The sequence below is a fragment of the Melanerpes formicivorus genome, unplaced genomic scaffold (genome assembly GCF_026170545.1).
Source record: "Melanerpes formicivorus ecotype bairdi unplaced genomic scaffold, bMelFor1.0.p_v2 SCAF_7, whole genome shotgun sequence".
NCBI classification, from domain to species: Eukaryota; Metazoa; Chordata; class Aves; order Piciformes; family Picidae; genus Melanerpes; species Melanerpes formicivorus.
In genome coordinates, this window is record NW_027142359.1 from 27,655,983 (window position 1) to 27,682,949 (window position 26,967).

The 26,967-nt window shown below is 53.8% G+C and overlaps 3 protein-coding genes across 4 annotated transcripts in view; all 3 read right to left on the reverse strand.

Moving 5' to 3' along the window:
* EIF2B3 (eukaryotic translation initiation factor 2B subunit gamma) overlaps positions 1-2,121 on the reverse strand; it is a 112,476-nt gene extending 110,355 nt beyond the window's left edge. The window contains exons 1-2 of the mRNA XM_068141593.1: positions 2,053-2,121; positions 1,680-1,828 (exon numbers count right to left, since the gene is read on the reverse strand). Of these exons, the coding sequence (XP_067997694.1) occupies positions 1,680-1,827 (148 nt within the window). The 5' untranslated portion in view covers position 1,828; positions 2,053-2,121. The remainder of the gene's footprint in view (positions 1-1,679; positions 1,829-2,052) is intronic.
* A 72-nt stretch (positions 2,122-2,193) lies between these two features.
* Positions 2,194-12,553, reverse strand: LOC137442613 (E3 ubiquitin-protein ligase HECTD3-like). 2 transcript variants are annotated; one of them, XM_068141591.1, is made up of 22 exons: positions 11,819-12,545; positions 11,564-11,724; positions 10,756-10,848; positions 10,218-10,353; positions 9,743-9,858; positions 9,406-9,519; positions 8,291-8,373; positions 7,889-8,054; positions 6,899-6,980; positions 6,455-6,637; positions 6,310-6,359; positions 5,754-5,818; positions 5,403-5,506; positions 5,025-5,144; positions 4,802-4,891; positions 4,505-4,711; positions 4,105-4,234; positions 3,571-3,645; positions 3,224-3,305; positions 3,047-3,118; positions 2,689-2,867; positions 2,194-2,450 (listed from the first exon to the last, which is right to left on the reverse strand). In XM_068141591.1, the coding sequence occupies exons 1-21, from the start codon at positions 12,137-12,139 to the stop codon at positions 2,783-2,785; spliced, it is 2,535 nt and encodes an 844-aa protein (XP_067997692.1). In that variant the 5' UTR covers positions 12,140-12,545; the 3' UTR covers positions 2,194-2,450; positions 2,689-2,782. The 2 variants fall into 2 exon arrangements, with proteins under 2 accessions (XP_067997692.1, XP_067997693.1); XM_068141592.1 differs by lacking the exon at positions 2,194-2,450 and having other exon boundaries at positions 2,851-2,867; positions 3,224-3,379; positions 11,819-12,553.
* A 3,815-nt stretch (positions 12,554-16,368) lies between these two features.
* On the reverse strand, positions 16,369-26,930 carry LOC137442612 (E3 ubiquitin-protein ligase HECTD3-like). The gene is made up of 21 exons (XM_068141590.1): positions 26,534-26,930; positions 26,282-26,442; positions 25,764-25,856; positions 25,355-25,490; positions 24,830-24,945; positions 24,451-24,564; positions 23,970-24,052; positions 23,414-23,579; positions 22,914-22,995; positions 21,840-22,022; positions 21,113-21,165; positions 20,720-20,784; positions 20,171-20,274; positions 19,728-19,847; positions 19,299-19,388; positions 18,806-19,012; positions 18,288-18,417; positions 17,766-17,840; positions 17,018-17,099; positions 16,839-16,910; positions 16,369-16,575 (listed from the first exon to the last, which is right to left on the reverse strand). The coding sequence occupies exons 1-21, from the start codon at positions 26,852-26,854 to the stop codon at positions 16,491-16,493; spliced, it is 2,538 nt and encodes an 845-aa protein (XP_067997691.1). The 5' UTR covers positions 26,855-26,930; the 3' UTR covers positions 16,369-16,490.
* Positions 26,931-26,967: the final 37 nt, after the last annotated feature.

A 26,967-nucleotide genomic window follows, 5' to 3' on the forward strand; every position in this document is an offset into this window, starting at 1 on the left:
TAATAGAGACGGAACTGGTATCAGGTGGAAGCCCACACAGGTGAACATTTATCTGGAGAAGTCTCCCAAATATTAGGAGAGATGAAGCACGTTGTAGTGGGTTGAGAGAGAAGGCCTAGCTTTCCCTCCCCCACAAAGAGGAAAAAAACCACAGTCACACACGTACAATTAGGACCAAGGCAATGCAGTGAATCAGCCTGTGGAACACTTACTAACATGAGCAAGTACAAAGGACTAACGCCTTGTGTAATACCTAATAAAATCTATGGTCCAGAGAAAGAATTCATGCCACTGGAGTATTAACACAGAAACTGACATCTTGGTCAGGGGGCAGAAGCAAGAGAGAAGCAGGAAGGGGGCAGCTTGCTAAGTGAAGCTGCGCACACAACCCTTCGCATCCAGGTTTTCATGGGAGATAGACAAGCTGAAGAGATGTATGAGAAAGGAGAAAGACCTGACTGCAACACCTCCTACCAGGGGTCAAGAGCAGCAAATTGAAATGGTTATTTCTGACTAGTTGAGGAGCCACACAAATGACAATATCAGTTAGGAAAAAAGCTTTTAGCTACGATCCTCGAGGTCTCTTCCAACCTTAGCGATACTGTGATACCCAGGTATCTGTATCACAGGATAAAAGTATGATCTCAGGAAAAGAGAGACAGGAGAACTGTCACAGAAAATGGACTTCCAGAAAGCAGATTTCAACAAACAACAGGTAAAAAACAATTCCAAGAGAAAAAGAGTTCTAAAGGATTTCTTTAATGAAACAAAACAAAGGCAGAGACTTGAGTTGCACTTTCTTTTGTTCCTTCACACTGAAGCAGGAAGAAGCTAACATGAGTAATCATGACCTGATCTTTACATCTTCACAGAAAATGAAGCAATCAGGACAAACTCACCATCTCAGGATGGAGTACAGAATAATCACAAAGTCACAGAGGAGCAGCAAAAGCAGAGAAGCAGAAAGGTAAAAGACAAACACAAATGTGAAAAAAACAGATGTGAAAGATATCAGGAAGAGGTTTCATCAGAAGCAGAAAGATTTAGCCCACCACTCAAAAAGACAAATAAAAACCCCCATTCAGACAATACTAAAGGACCTCAGCATGTACTAAACGCTGATTTAGTCCCTTGTGAAGCAAGGCCCACAGGTGGGCACTGCAGCTCTGACACTTCCCCCTGCCCTGTTCTATCCAAAACTCAGTGCTTGGCTCCAAAATTACTAAATTGACCCAGCAAGTAACCCTGAACTTCAGGCCAGACTGAAACAACAAACTGAGAGATATCCCAGGAGAGCTGACATGCTTCTCATGCTACTCTTGTTAATAATTCAGAGAAAGAAATGAGTGAGGACTCCTGGCTAACAGCACTGGGAAAGACATTAAAGTTAGGAAAAGCATACAGATGGAAAATAAAATCATGATGAGGGAAGAAGTGGGGGAATGGGGTGCTGGAACAGGAGGTGAAAGAAAGGATGTGACATGAGCCAACAGAGGAGCTCCAGTGCAGAAATGAGACCTCCTGACAGACCATCTGCCCCGATCAACAGGTCACCTGCGACAAGAGATTAGAACAAGAGGGGGCGACAAATGGGCGTAGCAGAGGTGCCCACAGGAAGCCTAGAGACCAGGGCAAGCGTGTCGTCTCTGCTCCCACACCGAGACATCCTCGTGCCTCACCTTCGAAGCCGGCACGCTCCAGGAGATTCAGCGGGTACCAGAGAAGGGGCCGGTTGCCCACCGGCAGCAGCGGCTTCGGAATGCTGGAGGTCAGGTCCATCATACGGGAACCGCCTCCTGCCGCCATCACCACGGCCTGGAACTCCATGCTGCAGAGGAGACAGAGGCAGGGCCTCACTCAACCACGGCAGAACCGGACAGGCCCAGGCCCGGACAGGCCAAGCCGAGCCAGGCTGGGCTAGGACCGGATCGTTTCAACCTAGTCCAGCTTCAGTCGCCAGCACTTCTCGGAGCCGTGCATCGGCTCCCTGCCTCCCCCGCGCCCCTCACGGCCCCTGCGAAGTCGCCGAGCCTGCCCCTGCCCCGCCGTTACCTGCACTGTGACTGCCGCCGGTTCCCAGCGCCTCACTGACAGGACAGCAACAGCAATGGCAGTGGCTGCAGCGGCGCGCCTGCGCGCGGAGAGCCGAGCCAGTCGATCGTGGGCCGCGGTGGTAGAGCACCGATAAGCTCGATCCAACGCCTCTCCGCGCCGCGATAGGCTCATGCCAGCTAGGGCAGGAAGTTAGGAAGTGCAACGCCGAGAAAGTAATTCCGGGCTGCGGAGCGCCAAATCACGGATCACTGCCCGGCTGCTGGAAAGGGGCTCGGCGGCAGAGCGTCCCCAGGCGGTCGGAGGTGGGGCTGCCGGCAGGGGTCGCTAGGTTGATGCAGGAAGGGGCCGCTGGCAGGAACTGCAGGCAGGGATTTATGGGGAGCTGCTGGCAAGAGCTGCAGGCAGAGTACATGGGGCACGCCCTCTATAAGGGGTACTGGGGGGAGGGAGGGAGTTTGCATCCGCATTTCCCACGAACACTGTCCGTGGAGGAAACAGGACCCACAGTCCCCACACTGATGCTATGCAGCACCCTGCATTGGTGCAGCAGCCAGCACCTTGCTGGACCCCCAGTTACAGCACCAGCCAATAGCCCCAGTCCCAGCCTTTGAGAAGCACAGACACGAACAGGACCTGAGGCAGGATGGCAGGATCCAGCCCTGCAGTTTTATTGAACACAATATCCCCGGAGTGGGTGGCTCCTGTGGCATGGGGTGCCTGGGGAGTCTCATTCATCATAGGGCTCCTTGTCGGTGTCGATGGACATGCAGTTGTACACAGCATATCGCAGCAGTTCCTCACAGACCTTGGCCCTGGCAAAGGGAATGCCGGGTCAGAGCTGTGACAGGCACTGACACCCTCATGTTTCCTTCCCTGCACCTACCCAGACATTCTCTCCCCAGAGAAGGATCTGGGGAGCCTGGGAGGGGAATCCAGTTCCAACCTCAGGGAGTACAGAACATCCCTATCCCATGTCCCCAGTTCAACTCACGAGGAATAGTTAGGCAAGAAGAAGGTGCAGGAGCATGTAGAGGCCTGTGGCATCAGGTCCAAAGCATTCAAGCTTAGGAGAAAGAAGAGAGAGTCAGACACCAGGGTGCAGGGATCCTGGCACAGTGCAGGGACCTTGCACCATGAAGGGATCCCAGCATGGTCAAGACAGACTCACTTTGTCCTTTCTGGGTAGACAGTGATCTGAACTGGGAGGCGGCTCCGGCCAGTGACAAACTTGAGAAAGCGACTGAGATCCTCTGAGGGGAAGGACAGGGCTCAGGTCTCAAGGATAAGGACAGGAGTGTCCCAGTTGTTGCTGTTGTGACAGGGTCTGCTCTTGCAGAAGCATCCCAGGAGCACAGTGCAAAGATAAGGGAAGCCTGGAAGGGCCAGGCGTGACAACCCTACCAATTCCCAGGGAAGCACCTGGTGAGCATTCCCAGGGAGCAGGGTAGTGGGTAACCCATCCCCTGGCCTACCCTGCTGCACATGAAGAGCAGGGAAAGGCATGAGGTTGCTCACCGCTGGTGAAGTTGCTGAGTGCCTCCCAGAAGATCTGGACACGAGTGTCATCGGAGGGGAAGTCCTCAAATGTCACTGCAAGAATGCACAACAGCTTCATTAGAAACTCACAACAAAGCAAATTAATATGGGACATAACCATCCTGCCCTGCTGTGAGACTCCAGAACAGAAGCAGGAGAGTAGGAGACCCTCTGCCCTTGGGGAGTCTCTGCGAGCCCCTGGCATCCCTCAGCAGGGCCAGCAGTCTGGAGAAAAGTGGGTAGAGAAATGGGGGCCATGGTTTGCAGGGTGTCCATTTGCCACTGCTCATAGCAGCTAAGGATCAGATGGACCAGAATGAGGACTGATGGAGTTTGCAGCTAAAACTGAAACATCCCTGTCCAGGGGCCCTCTGACTTACAACCTCCCAGGCAGTATCCCATGACCAGGGACTCAGCATGGGATAGGATGCATGGGCAGGATGAGCATCATCAAGGCAGGGCTCTGCCCACATGAGAGACTGGGAGCAGCTTTGTGCTAGCACTGGAACTTACTGAACCTCCGTAGTTCAGCCACCGTGATCTCGGGGTCCCCGCAGACCTTCTTCTCCAGCTGCTGCCAGGTGAGCAGGTCCAACACAGGCTGAGGCACAACACGGAGCAGCCCAGCACGCATGGCTGCGATCTTTGCGGGGCACAGGAGGGGCTTCATGTCACCATGGTGGGTCTGAGCCCAGGGCAGCCACACAGAGCACTGAGAGCAGGGACTGCAGAACCCCAGAGGGAATCCCCAGGGCTATTGGACAACATGGGCATGGGATGCATGGAGGAACCACCCATATGACCTATCTGGAGTTTGTTCAGGGGATATATTTTCACAGCCACCAACTCCACACGTACCAGGAGGGTTTGCCACAGGAGCAGGGTCCTTTGAAGCCTTGGTAGAGGGCATTACCTGCTCCTTGCTTTCCTCCAGACGAGCCTTCTGCACCAGGCGGATGAATTCCTTGCGGTCCTCATAGCGCACCACGGTGCTGCTGCCGTTGGGGATCAGCTCCACCACATGCTGATCACTCAGCACAGTCGTGTAGGTCAGCTCTCTGCCAAACATGAACTCAAAGGCTTCCCTGTCCACTCCCTCTAGCACCTCTAACAGCTTCACCTGTAATCCAAAGGCAAAAGCCATCAGAGCAGAGCCACAGAAGTCACGGGAGCACACAGTATTGCCCTGCTAGCCCCCAGGCTTGCTCACCAGCTCTGAGTCCACAGTGGCAAAGTCCTTGCTCCAGCTGACCTCCTCCCTTGCCAGCTGCTTCCATACCAGTGCTGGGAGAGACAGGATCTGACAGAGGGAGTGGAGACAAATGTCCTCACCCATGCTCCTCCTTCACTCAAAGGCAGCCCTTCTACCTGAGACACAGTGGTCCCTGCTTAGCTAACCCTCTTGCTGAACAGGGAGGCTCTGCCTTGCTCACCAGAAACTCCTTGCTCCTCAGGGCTGCTCCCATCAGCTGTCCGATCCACTCGTACTTGGGGAAGTCTTTGCAGGAGGGGTTGGGGACATACATGTCCCTGGTGTCACTGCTGCTGTTACCCTGCAGGAGAGAGTCTTAGGATCAACAGACACAGATGTGACCAGCCCAGCATGGTCCCCCCTGAAATATCTTCTCCATCACCCCTCCCCCTGCCTCTCCCACCCTTTAGACCCAGCAGATCTCCACCACCTGCGTACAAGCACAGGCCCCTCTATCAACAGCCCTGCAATCGTTAAGCTAGGACCAACACCCCAAAACCCCCAGGCCCTGCTGGCTGCCCCTCCAGGGCCAGGCCAGGCAGACAGCAGGGTGGCAAACCTGGTTGGAGGTGTGCACGAAGAAGGGCAGGGGCACAGGGACATCGCCTGAGCTGGGACACAGCTCCTCGGAGATATCTGACAGGCTGTCCCGAAAACCACCGCCTGCAATGTGAGCAGAGGCTGGTTAGTGCCTGACACACCAGGGCTAGATGCTAGGTCACAGGATCTGGCCAAGCTGCCCCACCTCCCTGAGTAGGAGAGATGCAGGGACCACAGGGAAGTGTGCAGAGAGGAGCTGTCTCCCCCAGAGGAGCTGGGACAGCATGGACACCCCACCACAGTAGATGATCCACTGAACTGCAACCCAACACAAGAAAGCCCAAGGAGGGCAGGAGGGGAGTGCTCTCACCGTTGTCAATGATACCCTCAGTAATGAACTCGCACTCCCACCACTGGGTGTAGCTCAGGGGCCACCTACAGGGAATTATAGAATCGTTTTGGTTGGAAGAGACCTTTAAGGTTATCAAGCCAAATCATTAATTCAGCACTGCCAAGTCCACCACTAGCTATGTCCCTCAGCATCATATCTACACGGGTCCACCAGTTCCCTGAGGAGCCTGTTCCATTGCTTTACAACTCTTTTGGTGAAGAAATTTTTCCTCATGTCCAACCTCAACCTTCCCTGGTGCAACTTGAAGCTGTTTCCTCTTGTCCTAATTGCTTGTTACTAGGGAGAACAGACTGACCTCCTTTCAAGTAGTTGTGAAGACTGATGAGGTCTCCCTTAAGCCTCCCTTTCTCCAGGCTAAACCACCCCAGCACTCCCTCAGCCATTCCTCATAATATACATAAGGGAAGCAACAGCCCCATGCATCTCCCGCCTTCAAGAAAATCAGCAGCATCTGGCACTCCCTTCCAACCTGCTCTGGGGAGGCAGCACCCCACACGTGATGCTGAAGACCTACCTGTAGTCCAGGGGTTGATTATTCTTGGAAGATCTGAGGCCTTCATAGATCTGGAGAGGAGCAGAGTGGAAAGGGGATGAGACACAGCAGGGGCAAGTGAAGTGGAAGTGGCAAGTACCTGGCACGGGGCATGGCATTGCCATACCTGGGTGAAGACAGCGTTCCTGCAGCTGGGGTCCAGCATGGGGTTGTCACGGTGCTGCCGGGCCAGGTGCCGGTTGATGTACAGCTTTGGTGTAGTGTTAGGGGGGCTGCTCTCTGAGGACTGGAGACAGTGGGTGATGAAGGCTGTGCTCTGCTTGGACAACAGCAGGAATGGCTTCATGTTCTAGCAAGGGACAAGCAGGAATGGTTAGAGCCAGATCCCACCACTGTGTGCCCTCTTTCCCCCTCCCCAAGCACAGCCCCTGTGTTGCAGGGGATGCTCAGCTGGTAATGCCCAGGAGGGCAACTGTGAGCATGAGACTTGGGCAGGTCTGTCCCCATCAGATCAAGGGGGACACACCACAGCCTCCAGCAAAACCCAGCCAAGCCTGTGATGAGATGCTCCTGTTGACACCGTTCCAGGAAGAGTCTGACAAACACTCACCCTGAGTGCATTGAAAGTGCCCATGCTGTCCTCAGAGAGTGGGATCAAGTAATGTAGAACACTGTCCAGGAGGTGGACAAACCTGGAGAAAAGAGAAGAGCAGCTTGAGGATGAGATGGGCTGGCAGACATGTGAAGCCAGATACACCCACGGCATTTCATAGCAGACAGCACCAGGCACACACGGAACCCTGCACATGTGTCCTTTCCAGACCACAAAGTGACGCCAGCACAGCAAGGGGAACACCCACCAGCACCCTCTGGGCCATGAGTTTTACTTTGTTCTTTCCAAGACAAAGCTGCAAAAAAGGGCAGCCCAGCCTATGCCACAACGCTGCAGATAAATTGCTGACAGGGGTCTCTTCGTGGTGCCAGTGCTGACTCCAGCCTGGGGCTGCCCTGCAGGCAGCAGGATGGGGAACTCCATGGAGTCCTCCTCAGCCTGTGCCACCATCATGCTCCCTAGACATTAGGAAAAAATTCCTGGGATATTAGAAATAATTTTATCACAGAGAGAGTTGTCAAGCTCTGGCTGTGGCTGCCCAGAGAAGTGGTTGAATCATCATGCCTGAAAGCATTTAAAAGATGTGAAAACATGGTGATAAGAAACATGACTTAACAGCAGACTTGGTGGCATTAGATTAATGGTTGGACTAGATGATCTTAAAGCTGTTTTCCATCCTAAACAATCCTATGATTCTGTGACACTGGAAGCAGCCATATTAGGATGGGGAGCAGCAAGCTGAAGTCCCTGCCATACACGGAAAGGAGCTGGCAGACTCTAAGCAAGACGTGGCCCTGGGCAGCCTGATCTAGTTGGAGGTGTCCCTGCTCACTGCAGGGGGGTTGGACAAGATGACCTTTGAAGGTCCCTTCTAACACAATGTGATCTGCCAATCTGTGAAACACGTGCAAGCTGCTGCTAGAGGCCAGGGGACAGTTCTCAGGACCCTGGGCTCGCTGTGGGGATGTTGCCATCCCTGTGCCGTACCTCTGAATGAGCACAACCCGCCGGTACAGGACGTCCTTGTCCACACCTTCCAGGAGAGGGTAGCGCACCAACTGTGCTGGCTGGAACATGTCAGCGTTGAGGATCAGATCCCACTCCCAGAAGGATTTGATCTTAATCCCTCGCAGGCGGACATTGAGCCCTTCGTCTGCCAAGGAAGGACAGCAATGCTGCATGCGTGGCCACAGCTGTGAGCCCAGCACAGCTTGGATATTGCAGCTGGGGGCAAGGAGCCCTCAGTGCCTGTGGCATCCCAAATGAAGCTCATTCCCCAACTTTTCCTCCATCAGACACCAAAAAGCAGGTGATGCAGAGAAAGAGATGCAGGTGCCAGTACCAGCTGCAAGTTAGGGCTAGGCTGGGCTGACAGCAGTGCAGGCTCACCCCGGCACTCCAGGATGCGGATCTCCAGCACTGGCAGGTGGGTCTTCAGGTCACGCAGGATGCAGACATTCTGGTAGCTGTTCCTGCACATGGTATACAGGGAAATGGCAGAGCCAGAGCTACCAGGCACAAACACCAGTGAGGCAACTGGCAAGGCAAGGGCCGCTCTGGCTCCCCAGCTAAAGATGCACCTCTACCCATGGTGAAAGACCTTCCTGCCTCACTGAGGCTGTGGCAGGAGGGGACCAAGCAGAGAAAGGAGGCTGTCAGAGGCACAAACACATCCTGAAGAAGGTGGAAGCCACATCCAGAGAGCCAGAAATAAGAATAAATTCAAAGCAGAACAGAAAGGTGAGGTGGCCTAGCGAGAGTCATTCCTGGGACTTCTTGTGTATCTTGCAGCGGCACTACCATCCTTCCAGCTGAGCTGGTCACAAAAGGGTTAGAGTTAGAAGGAAACAGATTTGTGGAGATGAGCACTTTGGTGATTCATTTGTGTTTCAAAAGCCTTTGGCAAGGTTCCAGTAAACACCTACTGCCCAGATACAGCAAGGAGTTGACTCCTGCCACCAGGAAGGGAACCTGGGCTGTCTTGTGGGTGCTTCTTCAAAGATGAATCTCACTGTTCAGTGGAAAGAAGGCAAACAGGCAAGTTTTGTGGAAGAAATTTACACCCTTGTGTAAACTCCTGCCTGCATCAAAAGGGGTGCTGTAGAGCCAGCGCAAAGAGATGAGGTGAAAGACTCCAGAAGGTCTTGACTACAGCACAGCAGAGATTCTCAGAAGGTGACAGCAGCAACACGTCACCAGAGGAGAGGAAGAGGAAGCAGAAAGACTCCCAGTCACTGAGCACAAGGAAGCACACTGCAACCCAGCTGCCACAGCATGAATGAGGAACTGGACTGGAGATGAAGGCACTCAGCTTGTAGACCCACCATGCTTCTAGGGACAGATGTAGTTTGCATCCAGGGAGCCCTGACCCACAGAGAGCCACAGTCACCACCAGGTCACTCGGGACTGACCCCAGCCCTTTTCTTTGTGGTTGCTTGGGATATGCAGACAGCTTGGGAGTTTGGCCCAAACTGGACCCAAGGTGCTCCTCACTCATTACTCACTCGTTAATTAGGACGGTTCTCAGGTGCTGCAACCTGTTTAGTGTCCCCCCATACACAGCCACCCGTCTAGGTGCATAGGAGCTGGCCTGACCATCCAGCATGAGCCACAGTTTCCTGGCAATGAGAAGAGCAGGGAATGGTCTTAATGTCCCTTCCTGAGCTGCCTGGGCACAGAGATGCCCCTGGAGATGCCCCAGGGCTGGAGGCAAGGCTCAGCACCAAGCTCCCAGATGCAGCACAGGGAAAGCTGCATTCAAGAGGAAGATGGTGCTTTGCCCCCACACCCTGCCCATCCCTGGCACAGCTGACAGCAGGGAAGGACACTCTGAGGTCTCACTTGACAATGGTGCCTTTCTTCATGTTGAGCCGCACCCAGTGCTGCCCTGGGGGCCCACTGCTCTCCCAGAAGGTGTATGTCTGGTTGTCCGTCAGATGGGCTGCTCCATACTCCCCCTGCAAGAGTGCAGCAAGTGGACAAGGGAGCTCAGCATCCTTAGGTATGCCATGGCCACTCTTGGGGCAGGGACCATACTGTCAGGAGGAGGGCAGGACCCAGCTAGGTCTTGGTTCACTAGGCTGCAGGTGGATAGTGGCTCCTGCACAGAGTAAGCTGGCCACAGCCCCAGGGACACAATGGAGTCGTACTCCAGATGCCCAACTCCCAGAAGTTTTGCTAGAACAGCAAAACCCCACCACCGTCCTCAGGCCCTTGTGGGAAGGGACAGCCACTGCTAGCTGCTCCTTCCTGCAGCTGCAACAATGCTCACATGTCTCATACTGACTTGAGGTTGCAGAAGAGCCCCACTACATACCTCCTGTGAGGAGACCTCGATGCTGCTGACATGCTCCTTGATACAGTCCACATACTGCAGCTTCTGCTCACTGTGGTCATATAGGAAGCGTCCCAGCTCCATGTCATGCTCATAGCTCCAGCCTGGGGGCACAGACCTGCAGGGGAGCTCTGAGTTAACAGGACAGGGAGACTAGACTGTGCTCTGAACCTGCCCACCAGAACTGTATGGGTGCCCCAGGTCAGACTGCCCATGGTCACTACATTGAAATGGTGCCAGAAAGCTGTCCCTACCACAGGCGGATGGCACAGCCATATCTGACCACTATGCCAGGTGTTTATGGCCAGTGGGAATAACATATGCAGCTGCACTAATGCTCCACAGAGCAAAGGCCATTATGCTTGTGCAGTGTCAAACAGTATCAATGTAAAAGTCATCTCATGGCACCCAGCCTCCCCACTCCCAACCCTGAGGCCAGTTCTGGTCCTACAAGTACGTTCAGGCCCTGCCAAGCCACCCCTTGGGTGCTACAGTACTGCTCTAGGAGATGCACTCATACCGAAACTTCTGCACCGCAGCCTCATCTTGCTCTATGAGTCTGGGCATCTCTCCCAGATGTATTGTGTAGGTCAGGTCCACCACTTGCTCCCAGCTGGAACAGCACCGTTGGAAAAGTTGCACAAGTGAAAAGATGGGTCAGTGCTCAGCATATGCAAGCATTATTGCCTCAGCCTGGAGTGGAGGCAACACTGGTGGGGGACTGGGAGTGGGACCCAAGGGCTGCAGAAGGGCTGAGAGTGTCCCTGCACCTGGGGGCAAGCTGGGGGAATCCACTCTTGCATATGTAGGGACACGAACTGGAACACAGGCAGTTCCACTTCAACATGAGGAACAACTTTATTGCAAGGGTGATGGAGCACTGGAACAGACTGCCCAGAGAAATTGTGGGGTCTTCTCCAGAGACTTTTAAGACCTGTCTGGACATGCTCCTGGGTGACTTGCCCTAGATGGGGTTTGGTGACCTGCTTTGTCAGGGAGGTTGGACTCGATGATCTCCAGAGGTCTCTTCCAACCCCTATCATTCTATGATTTGTGGCTTTCCATCATGAAAATCTAATATGAGTACTGTCATCACTGTGTTGCCTCCATGACATCACTCAGCCCAAACCCTAGTGCCTCAGACACCTTCGGCATAGTCTCTGTCCTGCAGAGGTCCTGTCACAAGCACACAGGCAACTCGGCAGGGTGGTGTCCCACCGGTGCTGGAGGGAGCAGATGTGCCCAGGGAAACCGGGATGGCTGGGTCTACTATGGGTAGCAGCCGCACACACTCCCGGTGCCCACCGGGCTGCAGGCTGGGGCCGTACCTGACCGCGGGTTTATAGTCAACCCCGAGCGCTTGTTGCTGCCACTGGATCTTCTCCACAGAGTCAACTGGGACCAGCTTATCTCCTCCCTCTCCAAACCTCTGCGCCAGGACCCAGCCTTCAGCCAGCTCATGGCCGCCCGTGTACTCCTCCAGCTGCTCCTGAAAGCACAGCCTGGTTCGTCACCGCCGTCGGGACGCGAGAACGGCTCTGGGCGGTTCCCGGTTGCGCGGCGTCCCAGCCCCACGACGTTACCTTGCTGAGCTTAACCCAGAGCCCGGCACCGTTGCAGTACTCCTCGCCGGTAGCACGGAGGCAGCCGCCCTTCCGCACCTCGATGGTGGTTCGCGCCGCCCGCTTGCCGCCCCGCGCCGGCCCCGGGCTGTCCCACACGCTGAGCAGGCTGCGGGCGGCGGGGGCGGCGGCGGGGTCTTTGCAGATCTTGTACTGCACCTCCCGCGGCACGTAGCAGAGCGCGGCGGGCAGCGCCCGGGCGCGGCGGAAGCACTCGCTGCACTGCAGCAGGAACCGCAGGCGGCCCAGCGCCTGGTGCGGCGCTTCCTCGCCCGCACGCATCGCGCACCGGCTTCGTACACCGTACTGCCCCGGTGGTGCCGCTCCCACTGTGCCCCCGGCGATGCCTGACCCACTGTGCCCGCGGTGCCGCCGCGCCCGCCTCCGCGTCCGGCCGCGCCCAGCCCGGCGCGGCCCCAGCCCTGCGGGGCCGCCCCGGCCGCGGGCAGCCCTATTTCTCGGGCTGCCGCCGCCTCCTCCTCGGGCAGGCCCTAGCCCTTCCTCTCCCCTCCCTGGCCCCGGTCCGGGCGGTTGGATGTGAGGTCACTCCCCCTTCGCCAAGAAGCTGCTCTGGTATGACCACGCTGGTACCCGGCAGGAGGTACCCCAAGTCACCTGCTGCCTCACCCCACGGCTCACTTCTGGCCTCCAACGTCTCTGTCGCTGGCAGCATTCCCTACAAGCACAGAGGGGATCCCAGCAGGGGCAGGGCACAAAGCTACATCTCCAACACGGATAGGAGGCTCTGAGCACCTGCTGGGGTGAGTAACAGTAACTCCCTGCCCAGGAGAAGCTTTTACCCGGCTTGCCTCCTGGCAGCAGGATTGGAGCCATGACATCCAGCAGCACCCAACCACACCTGAACGTTGGCAGAGTGTCACCTCCTGCCTTGTCTGCCTGTTGCATACCACGGTGAGGTGGTGGCAGAGAGCAACTCAGCTCCACCCCCTCTTACCTGCATTTCTCATGGCTGGGCACAATGAGGTGCAATTAGGGAGCCGGAAACAATGAGGCCGGCAGAGCTCAAAGGTCCCTGCACCCCTCCAGACCCTGCCTGCTCTCCTGGCAGGTCAGAGTCCAGCTTCATCCCTGCCTGCAACAGCAGAATGCAGAGAGCTGCGACAGCTGCCATCCCTGCAGCATTGTCTACTGAACAAGTATGACCATACCCTCCCACAGTGATGGGTACCAGCCTTGCCAGCAACAAAATGCCCTCAGCCATGGAGTGAGAAGCACAAACTTCTGCCTTTCTCCTAACTGCAGGCAATTGCAGACAAGAAGGTCCCATGCCACCCTCCACAGCCGTGACACCCCATCAAACAGGCTGCAGGGCTGCTGTGAATGGTTGAGACAGCTAATACTGAGCCACCTCCATGACACTGCTTTGTGGACAAAAGGCATCAGAGAAGGTTTCTGCTTCACCTCCTAACACCTCTCACGACACCAGTCTCCACTGCAGTTTAACCCAGCAGAAGGATCAGTCACACAAATCATCAGGAAGGCCAGGAGAAGTTAGTTTGTCCACTTTATTTTAGGTCCTACAGGAGGTAGGGATAGGCAGATCCTGTCAAACTATTTATAGCTTGTCCTACTCCATGGTATTAGTGGAATAACAAGAACAGCTAGGTTAACATGCGTTAGTAATCACCCAAAGCTGTTCTATGACAATTCAGCAAGCTGAAGTCAGGAGAGGAGCGTGTGGTCCCTCCCCAGATCTCCTTCCTACCCCCCTGTAAAGCTGCATCTCTGTCACACACAGATGCCTCCTCCTTTTAGCAGCACAAAGGCACCAGCACCTTCTTCAGGATAGCACTGGATTGAAAAATCAATGTTGCCAGACTTGAGAATGGGTGATGGAGCAGGGATGCACAGCTTCTGCTTCCTAGTGCCCACAAGGGCTACTGGGTGATGGAGCAGGGATGCACAGCTTCTGCTTCCTAGTGCCCACAAGGGCTACTGGGTGATGGAGCAGGGATGCACAGCTTCTGCTTCCTAGTGCCCACAAGGGCTACTGGGTGATGGAGCAGGGATGCACAGCTTCTGCTTCCTAGTGCCCACAAGGGCTACTGGGTGATGGAGCAGGGATGCACAGCTTCTGCTTCCTAGTGCCCACAAGGGCTACTGGGTGATGGAGCAGGGATGCACAGCTTCTGCTTCCTAGTGCCCACAAGGGCTCCTTCACCTCAGGACATGCACAGCAGGCGGTTGGGGCACTTATGTCTTACCAAACATGTCTTATGAAACAAACAGCTTGAGAGATGGGAGGAAAAACGTGACCCAGCACTGAAATAAGACCTACTGTGGGCCATGAGACCAGAGCTGAGCCAGGCTGACCTTTTCCACAATTTGCTAGGCAGAACATTCAGTTTGCAATTGGCTTTAACACACTACAGACAAAAGAGAGAACCACACAGAGGAGACCCAGGTGGCTTACCCGCTCCTTTTCCCAGCTCACCTTTACACCACAAGCTCAACAGCACAATCTGTGGCTTATCTTGGCATCCCTGCTCAGAAGCCCTGTTTGATGCAATCCCCTGACCATGCATTAAACAATCTCAGCTGAGACCTCACTGCAGTGATGGGCTCTTCCTGCAGCTGCAAGTGGCTTTCACAGGTCTCTACACCCTGGTGTAACACTACAGCAGTGGCTGCTGCCATTCTGCAATGCATATTGGGCCACAACACAAAATGCAGAGTAAAACAATTATATATATGGTAAACCAGTGTTTTTCCTCAATATATTTGCAGAGGTTAAACCTGGACCATCTTGGATGAGCTCCCTTCCTGCTAGGGCCACGGTCCTGTTACTTCAAGTATTTTTTTTTAACAGAAATTCTCATTACCAGCTAGATCCTTTCCCCAGAGCTCCAGTAATCCCTTGGGCAGCATTCTTCTCTGTGGCAGGAAATAAAACCCAAAGTGTGAGAGAACCAGGGGCTAAAAGACCTTGCTGGAATAGTGGAGAAATGCAGAAGCAGCTAACATCAGTAACTCCACAGTCATCAAGTGCTTCAGGTTAGGGAGGACCTAGACCTGAAGTCAACAGGGCAAGACTGGAAGTTGAGATCAGGTTGCCCAGGGCTGTAAGACAAGTCTTGAGCATTTCCAAAGATGGAGATGCCACAATACTTTTAGGGAAGGATCCCATTGCTTCAGTCAGGCTGTGCTCTCAGCATCCTCCTGCATATCAGCTCTCCCTTAATAACAGAGGGCTGGGGCTGCATGCATGGACAAGTGAAAATAGAGCTGTCCAAGCACCTTATCACTCAGTGAGAAACCTGAGCTGCTCTGGGTACCTCCATAATTAGCTCAGTTACCCTCTGACATCTGCAGTTGCTGCCACTAAGGCCAAAGGAGACAGGGATCACCTGCTGGAAATGTCTCAGCCAGAGGTGCCCATTTCTTCCCAGCTGGTTACCCCAAGCAGCCCCAGCTGGCTCTTAGACATAGATGACATCAGCAAATCCTTCCACCAAAGACTAAGACCCTGAGCCACTCACCAATCAACATTCTTCTGCCAGATGACAAAGCACAAGCAGACATGAACATTTTCCTTGCTACTTCCAGTTCTACTCAATAAATATGACCTCCTGTTGATCTTCCCTAGAGACAAGTGGTCAAGGTTGGAAAAAACAGGATCAATTTCACCCAAATGTCTCATTTCAAATCCCTGCTTGACGCTGAAGGCTCCTTCACCAACATTCCTAACCAATGCTAAGCCAGCAGATCAAAGTCCTTTCTCTAGCTTGCTCATGCCTGCTTAAACCAGACACCCTAGGAAGTGACTCAGCCACCAGCATGGAAATGTATCACACTGGCTCAAAGAGCCTGGGAGAATGTTCAGGCTAGGCCACCAGCATGCTGGATGGAGAACTGAAAGCAGGAGGGAAGCAGACAATTCCCACCTCCTGTAGGGAAGTAGCTCCCCCATCAGTCACTGCTGTGTGAAGAGTGCAGGGGAACCACCGGTGGTCACAGGTACTGGGGCTTGATGCAATGTAAAAGCATGGGAGACCTTTCTTGACAGCACCTGCAGTCCTGCTGTGCAGGTCTGTCGTGACACCTGCTGGCCAGAGGCACCCTTGCAGCACCTGCCACCATCCTGCTCATTTCTTCTTAAACCTAGATGAATAACCTGATTTCCACTGATCTCAGGTAAGAGCAGGAACAAGTCAAGGGAATGTGGTCAGAACACTAAGGCTAGGATACACTGAGCATCCCTGTGGTCTCAGCAGCAGCTCACATTTTTCTGCCCTGTGTTGTAACCTGTCATGCAACTTTGTGGCCCTACCCCACCTCTGGAGCAGAACACAGCCGGAGAGGAGGGAGAGTTGTGGAGCTGCAACAGGGACACGTGGAGAAGAAATGCACTGTAGAAGTCTGCCAGACCTTTCTGATGTATGAGGGCTGGGCCAGGGTTTCATTACTGCAATCACATATACGCTTCAAGCTAGCTCCCACCCTGTTGAAGCCCCAAATCTCCATGTGCAAAGAGGTCCTGGTTACCACTGTTGGGAGCCAGGCTTCACACCTTTATGTTTATTGTATATACACATCCTGGGAGACAAGGGAGCTCGTCCCACTGTGCGGTTTTGTCAAACCATTGTCCATGCTGCTTGGCCAGGCTGCAACATCACTCTTCCCACGGACTCATGTCTGTATCAATGGCCACACAGTTATAGGCAGCGTAGCGCAACTTCTCTTCGCAGACCTTGGCTCTAGGGATGGCAGGAGGCGGGGAGAGAAGAGAAAAAACAGACAAGGAGGAGTTGCCATTGCTGCATTCACCAGCCCAGAGGACAAGATGCTTTCTGAGATGGAGGCTGTGCTTCACCAGCTGCTCACAGAGACAGTCACAGCAGCCACATGGTACAGGGAAGGGGATGTAACTGTGGCAAAGGGATGGGGCCCTATGGGGCAGCACGAGGTTAAGAAAGTGCAGACACACAGACCCCCAGTGGAGGGAAGCACCAAAACTTACGTGGCATAGTTGGGCAGGAAGAGGGTGCTGGAGCAGGTGGACGACTCTGGCAAAGCATCCGTCGTCTCAGAGCTTAGGGAGAAGGTGAGAAACTGGTCAGAACCAGCAGGCCAGTGAGGCAGGGAAGACCAGACAACAGGCATGTGTCAGCCTTGCAGCTGACAGAAGCACAGACTCACCCCATCTTGTCTGGATAGATGTAGATCCGTGCTGGAAGGCGGCTTCTGCCAGTGACAAACCTGAGGAAGCGGCTGCGATCCTCTGTGAGGGAAAAGCAAAGACATCAGATCCTAGAGGGATGGGAGATGGAGTACAGCCACCTGCAGGTAACCCTATCACTAGCAAGCAATTCCTTCAGCTCAGCTGCTTGCTTTCCTTGGCTTCCATCTGTTCCCCAGGCAAAAAGGAGACTGGTTTCACCCTCCCAGTTCCCAGCCAGCATGCAGGGGCTCTCATGGCACAAGATATCAGAGGGCTGGAGCACCTCTCCTATGAGGACAGACTGAAGGAGTTAGGGCTGTTCAGTCTGCAGAAGTGAAGGCTCTGAGGTGACCTAATTGTGGCCTTCCAGTATCTGAAGGGGGCCTACAGGAAGGCTGGGGAAGGACTTCTCAGGATCTCAGGTAGTGATAGGACTAGGGGGAATGGAATGAAGCTGGAGGTGGGGAGATTCAGGCTGGATGTGAGGAGGAGGTTCTTCACCATGAGAGTGGTGAAGCCCTGGAATGGGTTGTCCAGGGAGGTGGTTGAGGCCCCGTCCCTGGAGGTGTTTAAGCCCAGGCTGGACGAGGCTCTGGCCAGCCTGATCTAGTGTGGGGTGTCCCTGCCCATGGCAGGGGGGTTGGAACTAGATGATCCTTGTGGTCCCTTCCAACCCTGAATGATACTATGATACTATGATATGCAGGGACAGAGCAAATCACTCACCATTGGTGAAGTTGTTGAGCGCTTCCCAGAAGTACTGAACACGGGTGTCCAATGGCTCAAAGTCCTCAAATCGGGCTGGCAGGAAGGATGCAGAGAAGAATTTTGTTTAAGATCCAAGCTCCTCCTGGATAAAATAGAGTAGAGCCTCCCCTGCTCACTCAGAGGTCTTTTGCCAGTGCAGGAGGAAACCTTTAGGTGCCTGCTAGTAGTGCACGTAAAGACCCAAGGTGCTAGGCACACCAGCATTCAGGCCCCTTCCAGAAAGCAGATCTACATCTCAGCTTCACAGAAGCTCAGATACTGGCAGCCTAGGGGTGCCCCAGCCTCTACTTTAAGGCCCAGCATGGAGACAAGGGACATCCCTGCCCCAGTCAGCACCCAGCTGAAGGCAAGAAGTCATACAGGTCCACATGCTCACTGTAAAGGCTAGTATTTGCCTCCCACACCCTTCCTTGTCCCATCATGGAGAGAGGGCAGTCTTGTTCTCCAGGAAAAAAGTTTTCAGCAGAGCCCTTCACTTACTGAGTTTCCTGAGGGCATCAACTGTGACTTCAGGGTCTCCACAGACTTTTTTTTCCAGCTCTTGCCAGGTGAGGAGGTCAAGAACAGCTTGGGGTACCACCTTCAGCAGCCCAGCCTGCATGGCCATGATCTGAAAAGACAGGGCAGGTAAGCAGCAGGTCTTGCCCATTTCCCCAACTTGTGGTTGAGCCTAGGGCCTCAACTGGATGCAAACCATGTGGCTGCTGAGCAAATGCCCCAAGAAACTCCAAAAAAGCAACAGGATGCCACAGAGCTGCATCCCAGTTCATTCAGGAAGCTCATGTCAGAGCTGGGAATAAACCCCCATCTCCCATGCTGCTGCAAGCCAATTTGCATCTCATCAACTCCATGGGCTCCAGAACCTCACCACAAAGAGCTGCCTACTGCTGCACCAAGGAGCACAGGGACACAAATCACAATGCACCTTACCAGAAGCAGATTGAGGAGGATATGCCTCTGCCAACTCAACGACCACTGATCGTATGGGACACTGTTACCTGCTCCTTGCTCTCCTCCAGACGAGCCTTCTGCACCAGGCGGATGAAGTCCTTGCGGTCCTCATAGCGCACCACGGTGCTGCTGCCGTTGGGGATCAGCTCCACCATGCGCTGGTCACTCAGCACAGTTGTGTAGGTCAGCTCATTCCCAAACTTAAATTCAAAGGTGTCTTTGTCCATGACTTCCATCACATCCAGGAGCTTCACCTGCCCAGGCCCCAAAGAATTGCTTGTTAGAGAGATGCCCAGTGAGCAGTGATGTGCCTGAGCCCTCAACCTCTCCCTTCTCAGACAAAGGCAGACCCTGGGCCATTGTATGCTTGAAGCAATAATCAGCATGACTACATCTCTAAAGCAGATATAGGATGCATTAAATGCTAAGAATACCCTTTTCCTGCATGTTTCTTGACATCACAGGAGCATGCAAGTACAACATGAGGATAGCTGAGTGCCACAAGGCATAGGACAGGCACAGCCTCCCAGATCCTCTCACCAGCACAGAGTCCACAGCAGGGAAGTCTTTGCTCCAGCTGACTTCCTCCCCTGTTAATTGCTTCCATACGAAGCCAGGAAGAGCCAGGACCTGAAGGAGAACAGGGATTTTGTGAGTATCTGTCAAAGGAGACCTCCCCAAGGATGGAGATGGGGCTCAACAGCACAGACACAGAGGAGCTTCTCTGCTCTCCCTGTCCACATACAGAGCTCACCATAGTTGAGCAGAGACCAATCATTTTCTCCCAAACTCCCAATAGCATCTCCCAAAACTCAGGCTGCAACCTCTCAACCCCTTGGCCCCAAATCCTGCCAAACACCTTTTATCCCAGTCTGTGATCACAGAGTCCTTCCATGGACAGGCTGCAGAAGGGGCCCAATGACTCCCTTTGTGGCAAGCCTCTGCACAGGGACAGGACTGAAAGCTTACCAGAAACTCCTTGCCCCTCAGAGCTGCTCCCATGATCTGCCCAATCCACTCATACTTTGCAAAGTCTTTACAGGAGGGGTTCGGTACGTACATGTCCCTGGCTTCCCCAGTGCCATTACCCTACAGGAATGAGAGGCAAAACTCCAAGTCATGATCTCAGCACAGCATGAAGCACCACAAACCCTGCTCCCATAGTACCTATGGGCACTTCTTACAACAGAAGTGGGCTAAACCCCACATCCACCTTTGGCAAGACAAGCAGCCAGGCACTTGTCAGCATGTTGCAAAATGAGATGCCACAAAGCCACCTACCCAACATCTCACCAGAAAAAGCTTTGGATCAGTGAAAGCAAGTACGACCGTGGCATACAGCAGGGGAACAGGGACAGCACTGCATTGCCAGGCAGGGAAAGATCTGACCCAGATACCCTGACCCAGAGCACCTGGTTGGATGTGCGCACAAAGAAGGGAAGAGGCACGGGGGTGTCTGCCGAGCTGGGACACAGCTCCTCCGACATGTCCGCCAGGCTGTCCCGGAAACCGCCACCTGGAACCCCAGAAGAAGGGCATTTTCAGTGGTGTTAGCTGAAAACTCTGCTGACCCTCACAGTTATGGAGCAAAAAAGAGGAATTCTGGTCCAACCTGGCCCAGGGCTGAGCAGAAGGTTCCTGTCAGAGCCTTATGGCACCAGAGGAAATAAAACAGGAGAAATACATCCATGCCTGGCCTGTGGAGGACAGTCAGAGGGAGTACTGGCACTGTCTAAGCTGCTGTGAGTGACCAGTGGAGGTCTGGGCTCCATCCCAGCAAGCAGCACTCTATTGTCTGGGATACAGCCACAGACAGCAAAACAAGGCAACCTCTCTCCTTCCCTCTCTCCTTCCCAGGCACTAGTACTGTGAAAAAGTCTGAGAGCCACTACAGCAAGAGAGTCACCCCATCAACCCCCCCAGCTCTGCTCAGGGAAACTCTTGCCTCACACAGCCCCTACCTTGGTCAATGATGCCCTCTGCGATGAATTTGCACTCCCACCACTGGTCATAACGCAACGGCCACCTGCGAAGAACCAGGCATTGCCTGAGGCGATGTTCAAAGCCAAGGAGATGCTGGGGAGGCAGCAAGCACAGCAGGGACATCAGGGAATTAGGGTAGACCAGTCTGAGCTCAGGACAGGATAAGATCTCAATCTCCAGAGACAGTTGCATCCTCAGTAGGGAGATGACACCCTGGGGACGTGGCCCTGATCCCACAGCTGAGCTGCCTCCTGCCCTAGAAAACCCTCTCCAGAGCACAGGGACAGACAGGCTTCCAAAACACCCTGCTGTGGCAGAGGACATAGCTCCCAGAACTGCATGATCCCGTTCCTCAGTCAGACATCACTCACCTATAATCTAGAGGCTTTTCAAACTTGTCTGAAGGTTTCAAGCCTTCATACACCTGCAACAAACAAAGATCATCAAGGCTGGTATCCCTTCTCCAGGGAAACTGGTGCCAAGTGCCAGGAAATTAGAAGAAATTTGGTTTGCCCCCAACCTTTAAATACTGACTGAAGCTGATTTCTTAATGGTCTCTAGCAGCCCTTTATGTTTAGAAAGGGAATATAAATGACAGTGGTAACCACTGCATGGAGGTTTCCGGCCTTGGGAGATATTGGATACATATTAAACCTCCCAACAGTCTGGGTTGTTCATGCACACAGAGTAATAGATCTTTTAGAGGCAGGGGGAGAATGACAATAGGAAGATCAATGTTGCTTCAAAACCACAATACAGGACTGTATGCAGCTGCATTATTGTTGTCACACAGGAATTCTTTGCTGCCCTTTTAAGTGTAATGAGACTGTTATGTTCCGGATTAGCAACATGCCAGAGAGAGCATCCAGGATAAACTTCAACTCAGAGATCACAAATCCCTCCTAGAAGTTATTCCTGGATATGGGATCATCAGCATATGCAACTGTAGAGCCTATGAGTCATATGAAGAGGCCTTGAAGACTCCAGGTATCTCCACCTCCAAGCTGTCCCTTCCACCCACCCCTTTGTGCTTTATTTCAGTTTTGGGAGGCCTCATTCTCTCCAGAGTGGCAGGGACCCTTCCAGGAGAGACAGTACCTGGGTGAAGACAGCATTCTTGCAGCTGGGGTCCAGGGCAGGGTTGTCTCTGTGCTCCATAGCCAGGCGTCGATTAATATAGAGCCGCGGCATGAAATTGGGCTTGCTGGTCTCCGAGTCCTTCAGACACTGGGTGATGAGAGCTGTGCGCCTCTTGGACAGCAGCAAGAACTGCTTGATATGCTGCCAATGGGTATGTCCAAAATGTCAGGAGCCACCACTGTCCAAAAGGTGCCATCTACTTCCCACTGAAGCCACTGCACTGCCAGGCCTTTCCCCTTCCCAGGGCCACTGCCTTCCACACAAAGACACATTCTCTTTGACACATTTGCTCCACCTCTGCCTCTGAAAGATTTTGTTTTCTGGTTCTAATCCAGCTCCCTCTCCATCAGTCATTATCTCATGCTGGGACCCTCCTTCACTCTCACTAGAATGTCTTACTAGCCCTCCTGTTTGTAATCAAAGCAAGTTTCTCCAAACAAACCAGATTCCTTAAGTGCTTTGGGTCCTGTGTTGAGCCAACACAGGAATTACAGTGCTTTCTGCTACCAGGGCTGGAAACACATGAAATGGGGCTACCCCAGCAATGTCTGGCACATGTATTCTGGGATAGAAGGTAAGGAAGCAGAAAACTGGAGGGACAAACTCACTCTTATGAGAAAGATGGAAATAAACTTCATAAAGCCAAGAAGAAATTACTGGTAAAAGCTCTGCTGTTTGGACACAGCCAGCTCAACGCTGCTGGCAGCAAGTGCAAGAACAGAGTGTCCTGGGCTGAGATCTCAGAAAAGATACGTGTCCAGCTCACATGCCCAGTGCTGCTATGGTCCAAATCCTTTAGAGGGTGAAGTGCTCTCACTTGATTCTACTTGTTACCCTACAGCCACGTTTCCACATCAGCATTTTAGCAGGAAACTAGCCTCTAAACAATATCATCTTTCACAGCTCTAATAAACTGAGCTCAGTCCTTGAGCTGCTTTAAAGCAACAAGCCCTGACTGCCTCCTTCACCACTGCCCAAGCAAAATCCCCTTGCCAAACTAAGTCTCCTCAAGACACAGAGGGAATCACTCACCTTGAGTTTGCTGAACGTGCCAACAGTGTGGTCCCAGGCAGGCACCAAGTGATGAAGGACACTGTCCAGGAGCTTGATGAACCTAAATCCCAAAGAAGGTATTGTGACAGAGATGGGACAAGGATCTGCACAAGCCTGTTCCAGACCGAGTACTCCAAGACACAAACAGAAAAGTAACAACTGATCCAAACCCAAGATCTTTTACACCACAGAGCTTTTGGTACTAAAATCCCACTCCCTTGGCACTGCAGGGACCTTGCAGGCCTTGCAGACACACACAGCAGCTATGCTGTGCTTGAGACGAACAACACACTGAATCTGAGCTGCAAAATTCCTCTGCCAGTAGAGAGGAGTTGCCCCAGGAAGCCCACTTAGCTCCCTAATTACTCTGCTATTTCCCCCAGCGTCTAGGATGCTGGTCCCAAGGGCAGTCACACAGCTTTATACAGCTGGAGATGGCACCAATCCCTGCAGGCAGTACCAGCCCCTCCGGGTAGTACCTTTGAATGAGCACGGCCCGTCGGTACAGCAGGTCGGGGTCTGTCCCTTCCAGGCGAGGGTAGCGCACTAGATTGGGCAGCTGGAACATGTCAGCACTCAGCCCCAAGTCCCTCTGTCGAGAGGATTTGATTTTGATGCCTCGGAGGCGAACATCAATCCCATCATCTGCCAAGTGAGAAGGAAGACCATGGATAATATGCTGAGACCATGACAAAGCAAGCCTTCCTGCATGAGAGGTCTGTAACAAAGGCACTACAAATGTGACCCACTCCACTGGCTCCAAGGCTGGGTACTGACAGCCTACAATGCCTCTGTGAAGAAGCAGTGGGGCATTTGCAGAGAAAAATAATCCAATAAAACTATTAAAGGCAGAGGGAGGTATGATGAAGGTTGAGAGCTTGCAAACTTCCAGCCCCCCCTGGAGTTTCACATGGTTCCTCTGCCACTTGTGTGAAACAGCCCACAGGGCCAAGAAATACCAGCCACAGGAACAAACTCCTAACATACAGCCTCACAGAGGTGCTTTATGTACGTGGCCATAACACCCAGTCCTACCTCTGCACTCCACAATCCGGATCTCAATGACAGGCAGGTGTGTTGTCATATCCTCAAGGACACAGACATCCCCAATGTAGCTCCTGCAAACACAGACAAGGGATGCAGAGCTGTTCCCTCTTCCATGCTGCCAAAATCCACTTGTAAAGGAAGAGGTTTGCATCTTTTGAAACAGGAGCCTGTGTTGGGAACACAGACCCAGTTAGCTACAATATGGACTTTGTTCAGTACCTGAACCTGCTGGTGCCTCAGATCCAGGTGACATGAGCACAGTGTGTTCCACAATCAGATAAGGACAGGCCTAACAATTGTGCCATCTGCTACTGTTGTTGGCAGTGGACCCAAAATGCAGAAATGCAAAATGCCTGTCCCTAGGCCTCTTAAGCCAGGCTGGTGTTGCCACAACTGCCTAGGGTCAGTGTGTCCAGCACCTCTAGACCCTGGAAGGGCCACACTACCTCCTTCACCTCCATCCACTCACTCATCAATGCCGACATCATTCAGTTTCTTCAGATTGTCCCCCTCGCCCCCGTACACAGCAACTCGCTTGGGCATGAAGTTCTCATCAGTGGTATCCACTGTCAGCAGGAGCTTCCTGCAAAAGGAAGAATGAAATGAGCAGAAGGTAACTGCATCTGAACACCCACCACTGCTCTCCTCACTGCTGGTTATGAAGCACATGCAGCTGGTGCTGCGATCCCCAGGTATCTGTGAAAACACTATGACCCTTTCAAACCCTGAGCCAGAGCTGAGGGGCAGGGAACACAGGGCAAATCTGGGCCATGAAAGACTCATGAAGAGAACAGGGGCTGCAGGGTTTGCCCCAGCTACAAGACAGTAAGCAGGAGGGAGGTGCTCACTTGACAATGGTGCCTTTCTTCATGTTGAGCCGCACCCAGTGCTGGCCCTGGGACCCATCACTCTCCCAGTACGTGTCAGCATGGCTGTCGGTCAAGCAGGACACATTGAAGTCCTCCTGGAAGAGAGGAGTGAATGAAAGGAAGATGAGACGGGGGTAGGATTAACTTTCTCTTAGTGGTTACTCTCATCAGGAATCTTAAGAGCCAGAGGGCATCAAACTGTCCTGTTTCATTTGCTGGGCCGCGGGTAGACACAGGGAGGACGTCGCACACAGGACACTAGGGCTGACCCTGCAAGGCCCTCTAGGGTTACACACACAGCACAGAACATCAAACACAAAAAGTCACTTTAGCAACTAATACTAGCATTTGCTGCTCAAACAACAGTCCCTCCAGGGGCCACATTACCCAATATGCTACATGCTTCTCTCATACATTCTCCAACATAGGCCCAGCTCAGAGCGCTAAGCATCATCCACGCTCCCCAGTCCCACGGCACACAGGGCAGAAGCAGCCTTAACGCACCGTGTAAGATGAGACATCGATGCTGTCCACATACTGCTTGACGCTGCCCAAGTTCTCATCCTCCTTCCCAATGTGATCGTACAGGAAATGCACTAGGTCTTCATCACATTCATAAGTCCATGTTGGGGGCACATACCTACCAGGGAAAAGGGATTAATGGGTCCTGAGAGCCAGAGGCATCTTGGCTAATGGATCAGGGAAGGCAAGTCAATGTCCTGTTTGCCTCGGTCTTGCCCTGTTTTCTGCTTTCTGTAGGCTTATCTAGGACAAGATTGTGCCAAGTACAGCTGTTCCTCGCTCCTGTCTTCCCCCTCTCCCTCCCTAGTTTTCAGGAGACAGCTGTCTGAGCAGCCAGGGAGAGACAGTGGCTTGCACCCAACCAAAGCAGAAGCTAGGAATCAGCTCATACCGAAGTTTCTCTACTGCAGCCTCATCCTGCTCCATGGGCTTGGGTTTCGCTCCGAGGCGCAGGGAGTATGTCAGATCCACCACCTGCTCCCATCTGAAACAACCCAAAGGAGGTGAGTGAGAAAATCCTGAGAGAAAGGAGATGGTGATCAAAGAGTAGCTGGATGAGAAAGATTTGGGTTCAAAGCTCCTCTACACTCCATCATCCTCAGCCTCACCATCACCGTTTCTCTTCCAACCATCTCTACTTCCAGCCCACACCCAGCTAAGCAAGTGACAAGTGCAGCGGCCAAGCCCCACACAGTTAGCTCCGTATCTGGCATCACTACTGCCTCACTTCCATGGAAGAAATAGCCAGCCGGGCAGGGTCTCTTCTGCCCAGGGCAGGAACGACTGAAACCCCAGGCAGCTGGGCCTGGGTGAACGAGGGGATGAGCGCTTCCCTGCTCTCCGCCCTGACAGGGGGAGCCGGGGAAGCCAGGACCGGCGACACCGAGGGAAAGAGCGGTGGCCCCGCACCTGATGACGGGTTTGTAGTCCACCCCAAAAAGCTGCTGCTGCCGCTGGATCCGCTCCGTGGACTCCACCGGCACCAGCCGGTCCCCACCGTCGGCGTGTTTGCACACCAGCACCCAACCCTCCTCTAGCTCGCAGCCGCTCCGGTACTCCTCCAGCTGCTCCTGCGGGGGACCGGCAGCTTACGTCAGGGGACGGACAGGCCCCTCCGCAGGCAGAACAGGCCGCGGCGGCCTCCCAGCCCCACGACGTTACCTTGCTGAGCTTAACCCAGAGCCCGGCACCGTTGCAGTACTCCTCGCCGGTAGCACGGAGGCAGCCGCCCTTCCGCACCTCGATGGTGGTCCGCGCCGCCCGCTTGCCGCCCCGCGCCGGCCCCGGGCTGTCCCACACGCTGAGCAGGCTGCGGGCGGCGGGGGCGGCGGCGGGGTCTTTGCAGATCTTGTACTGCACCTCCCGCGGCACGTAGCAGAGCGCGGCGGGCAGCGCCCGGGCGCGGCGGAAGCACTCGCTGCACTGCAGCAGGAACCGCAGCCGGCCCAGCACCTGGTGCGGCGCTTCCCCGCCCGCACGCATCGCGGACCGGCTACCCTGGCCGGCAGGCAGCGACCGAACCCCCGCACCTGCGGGGTCGCTACTCGCGGGTTTACGGCAAACCCCGCCCGCCTAGGAGCCAAGATGGCGGCGCC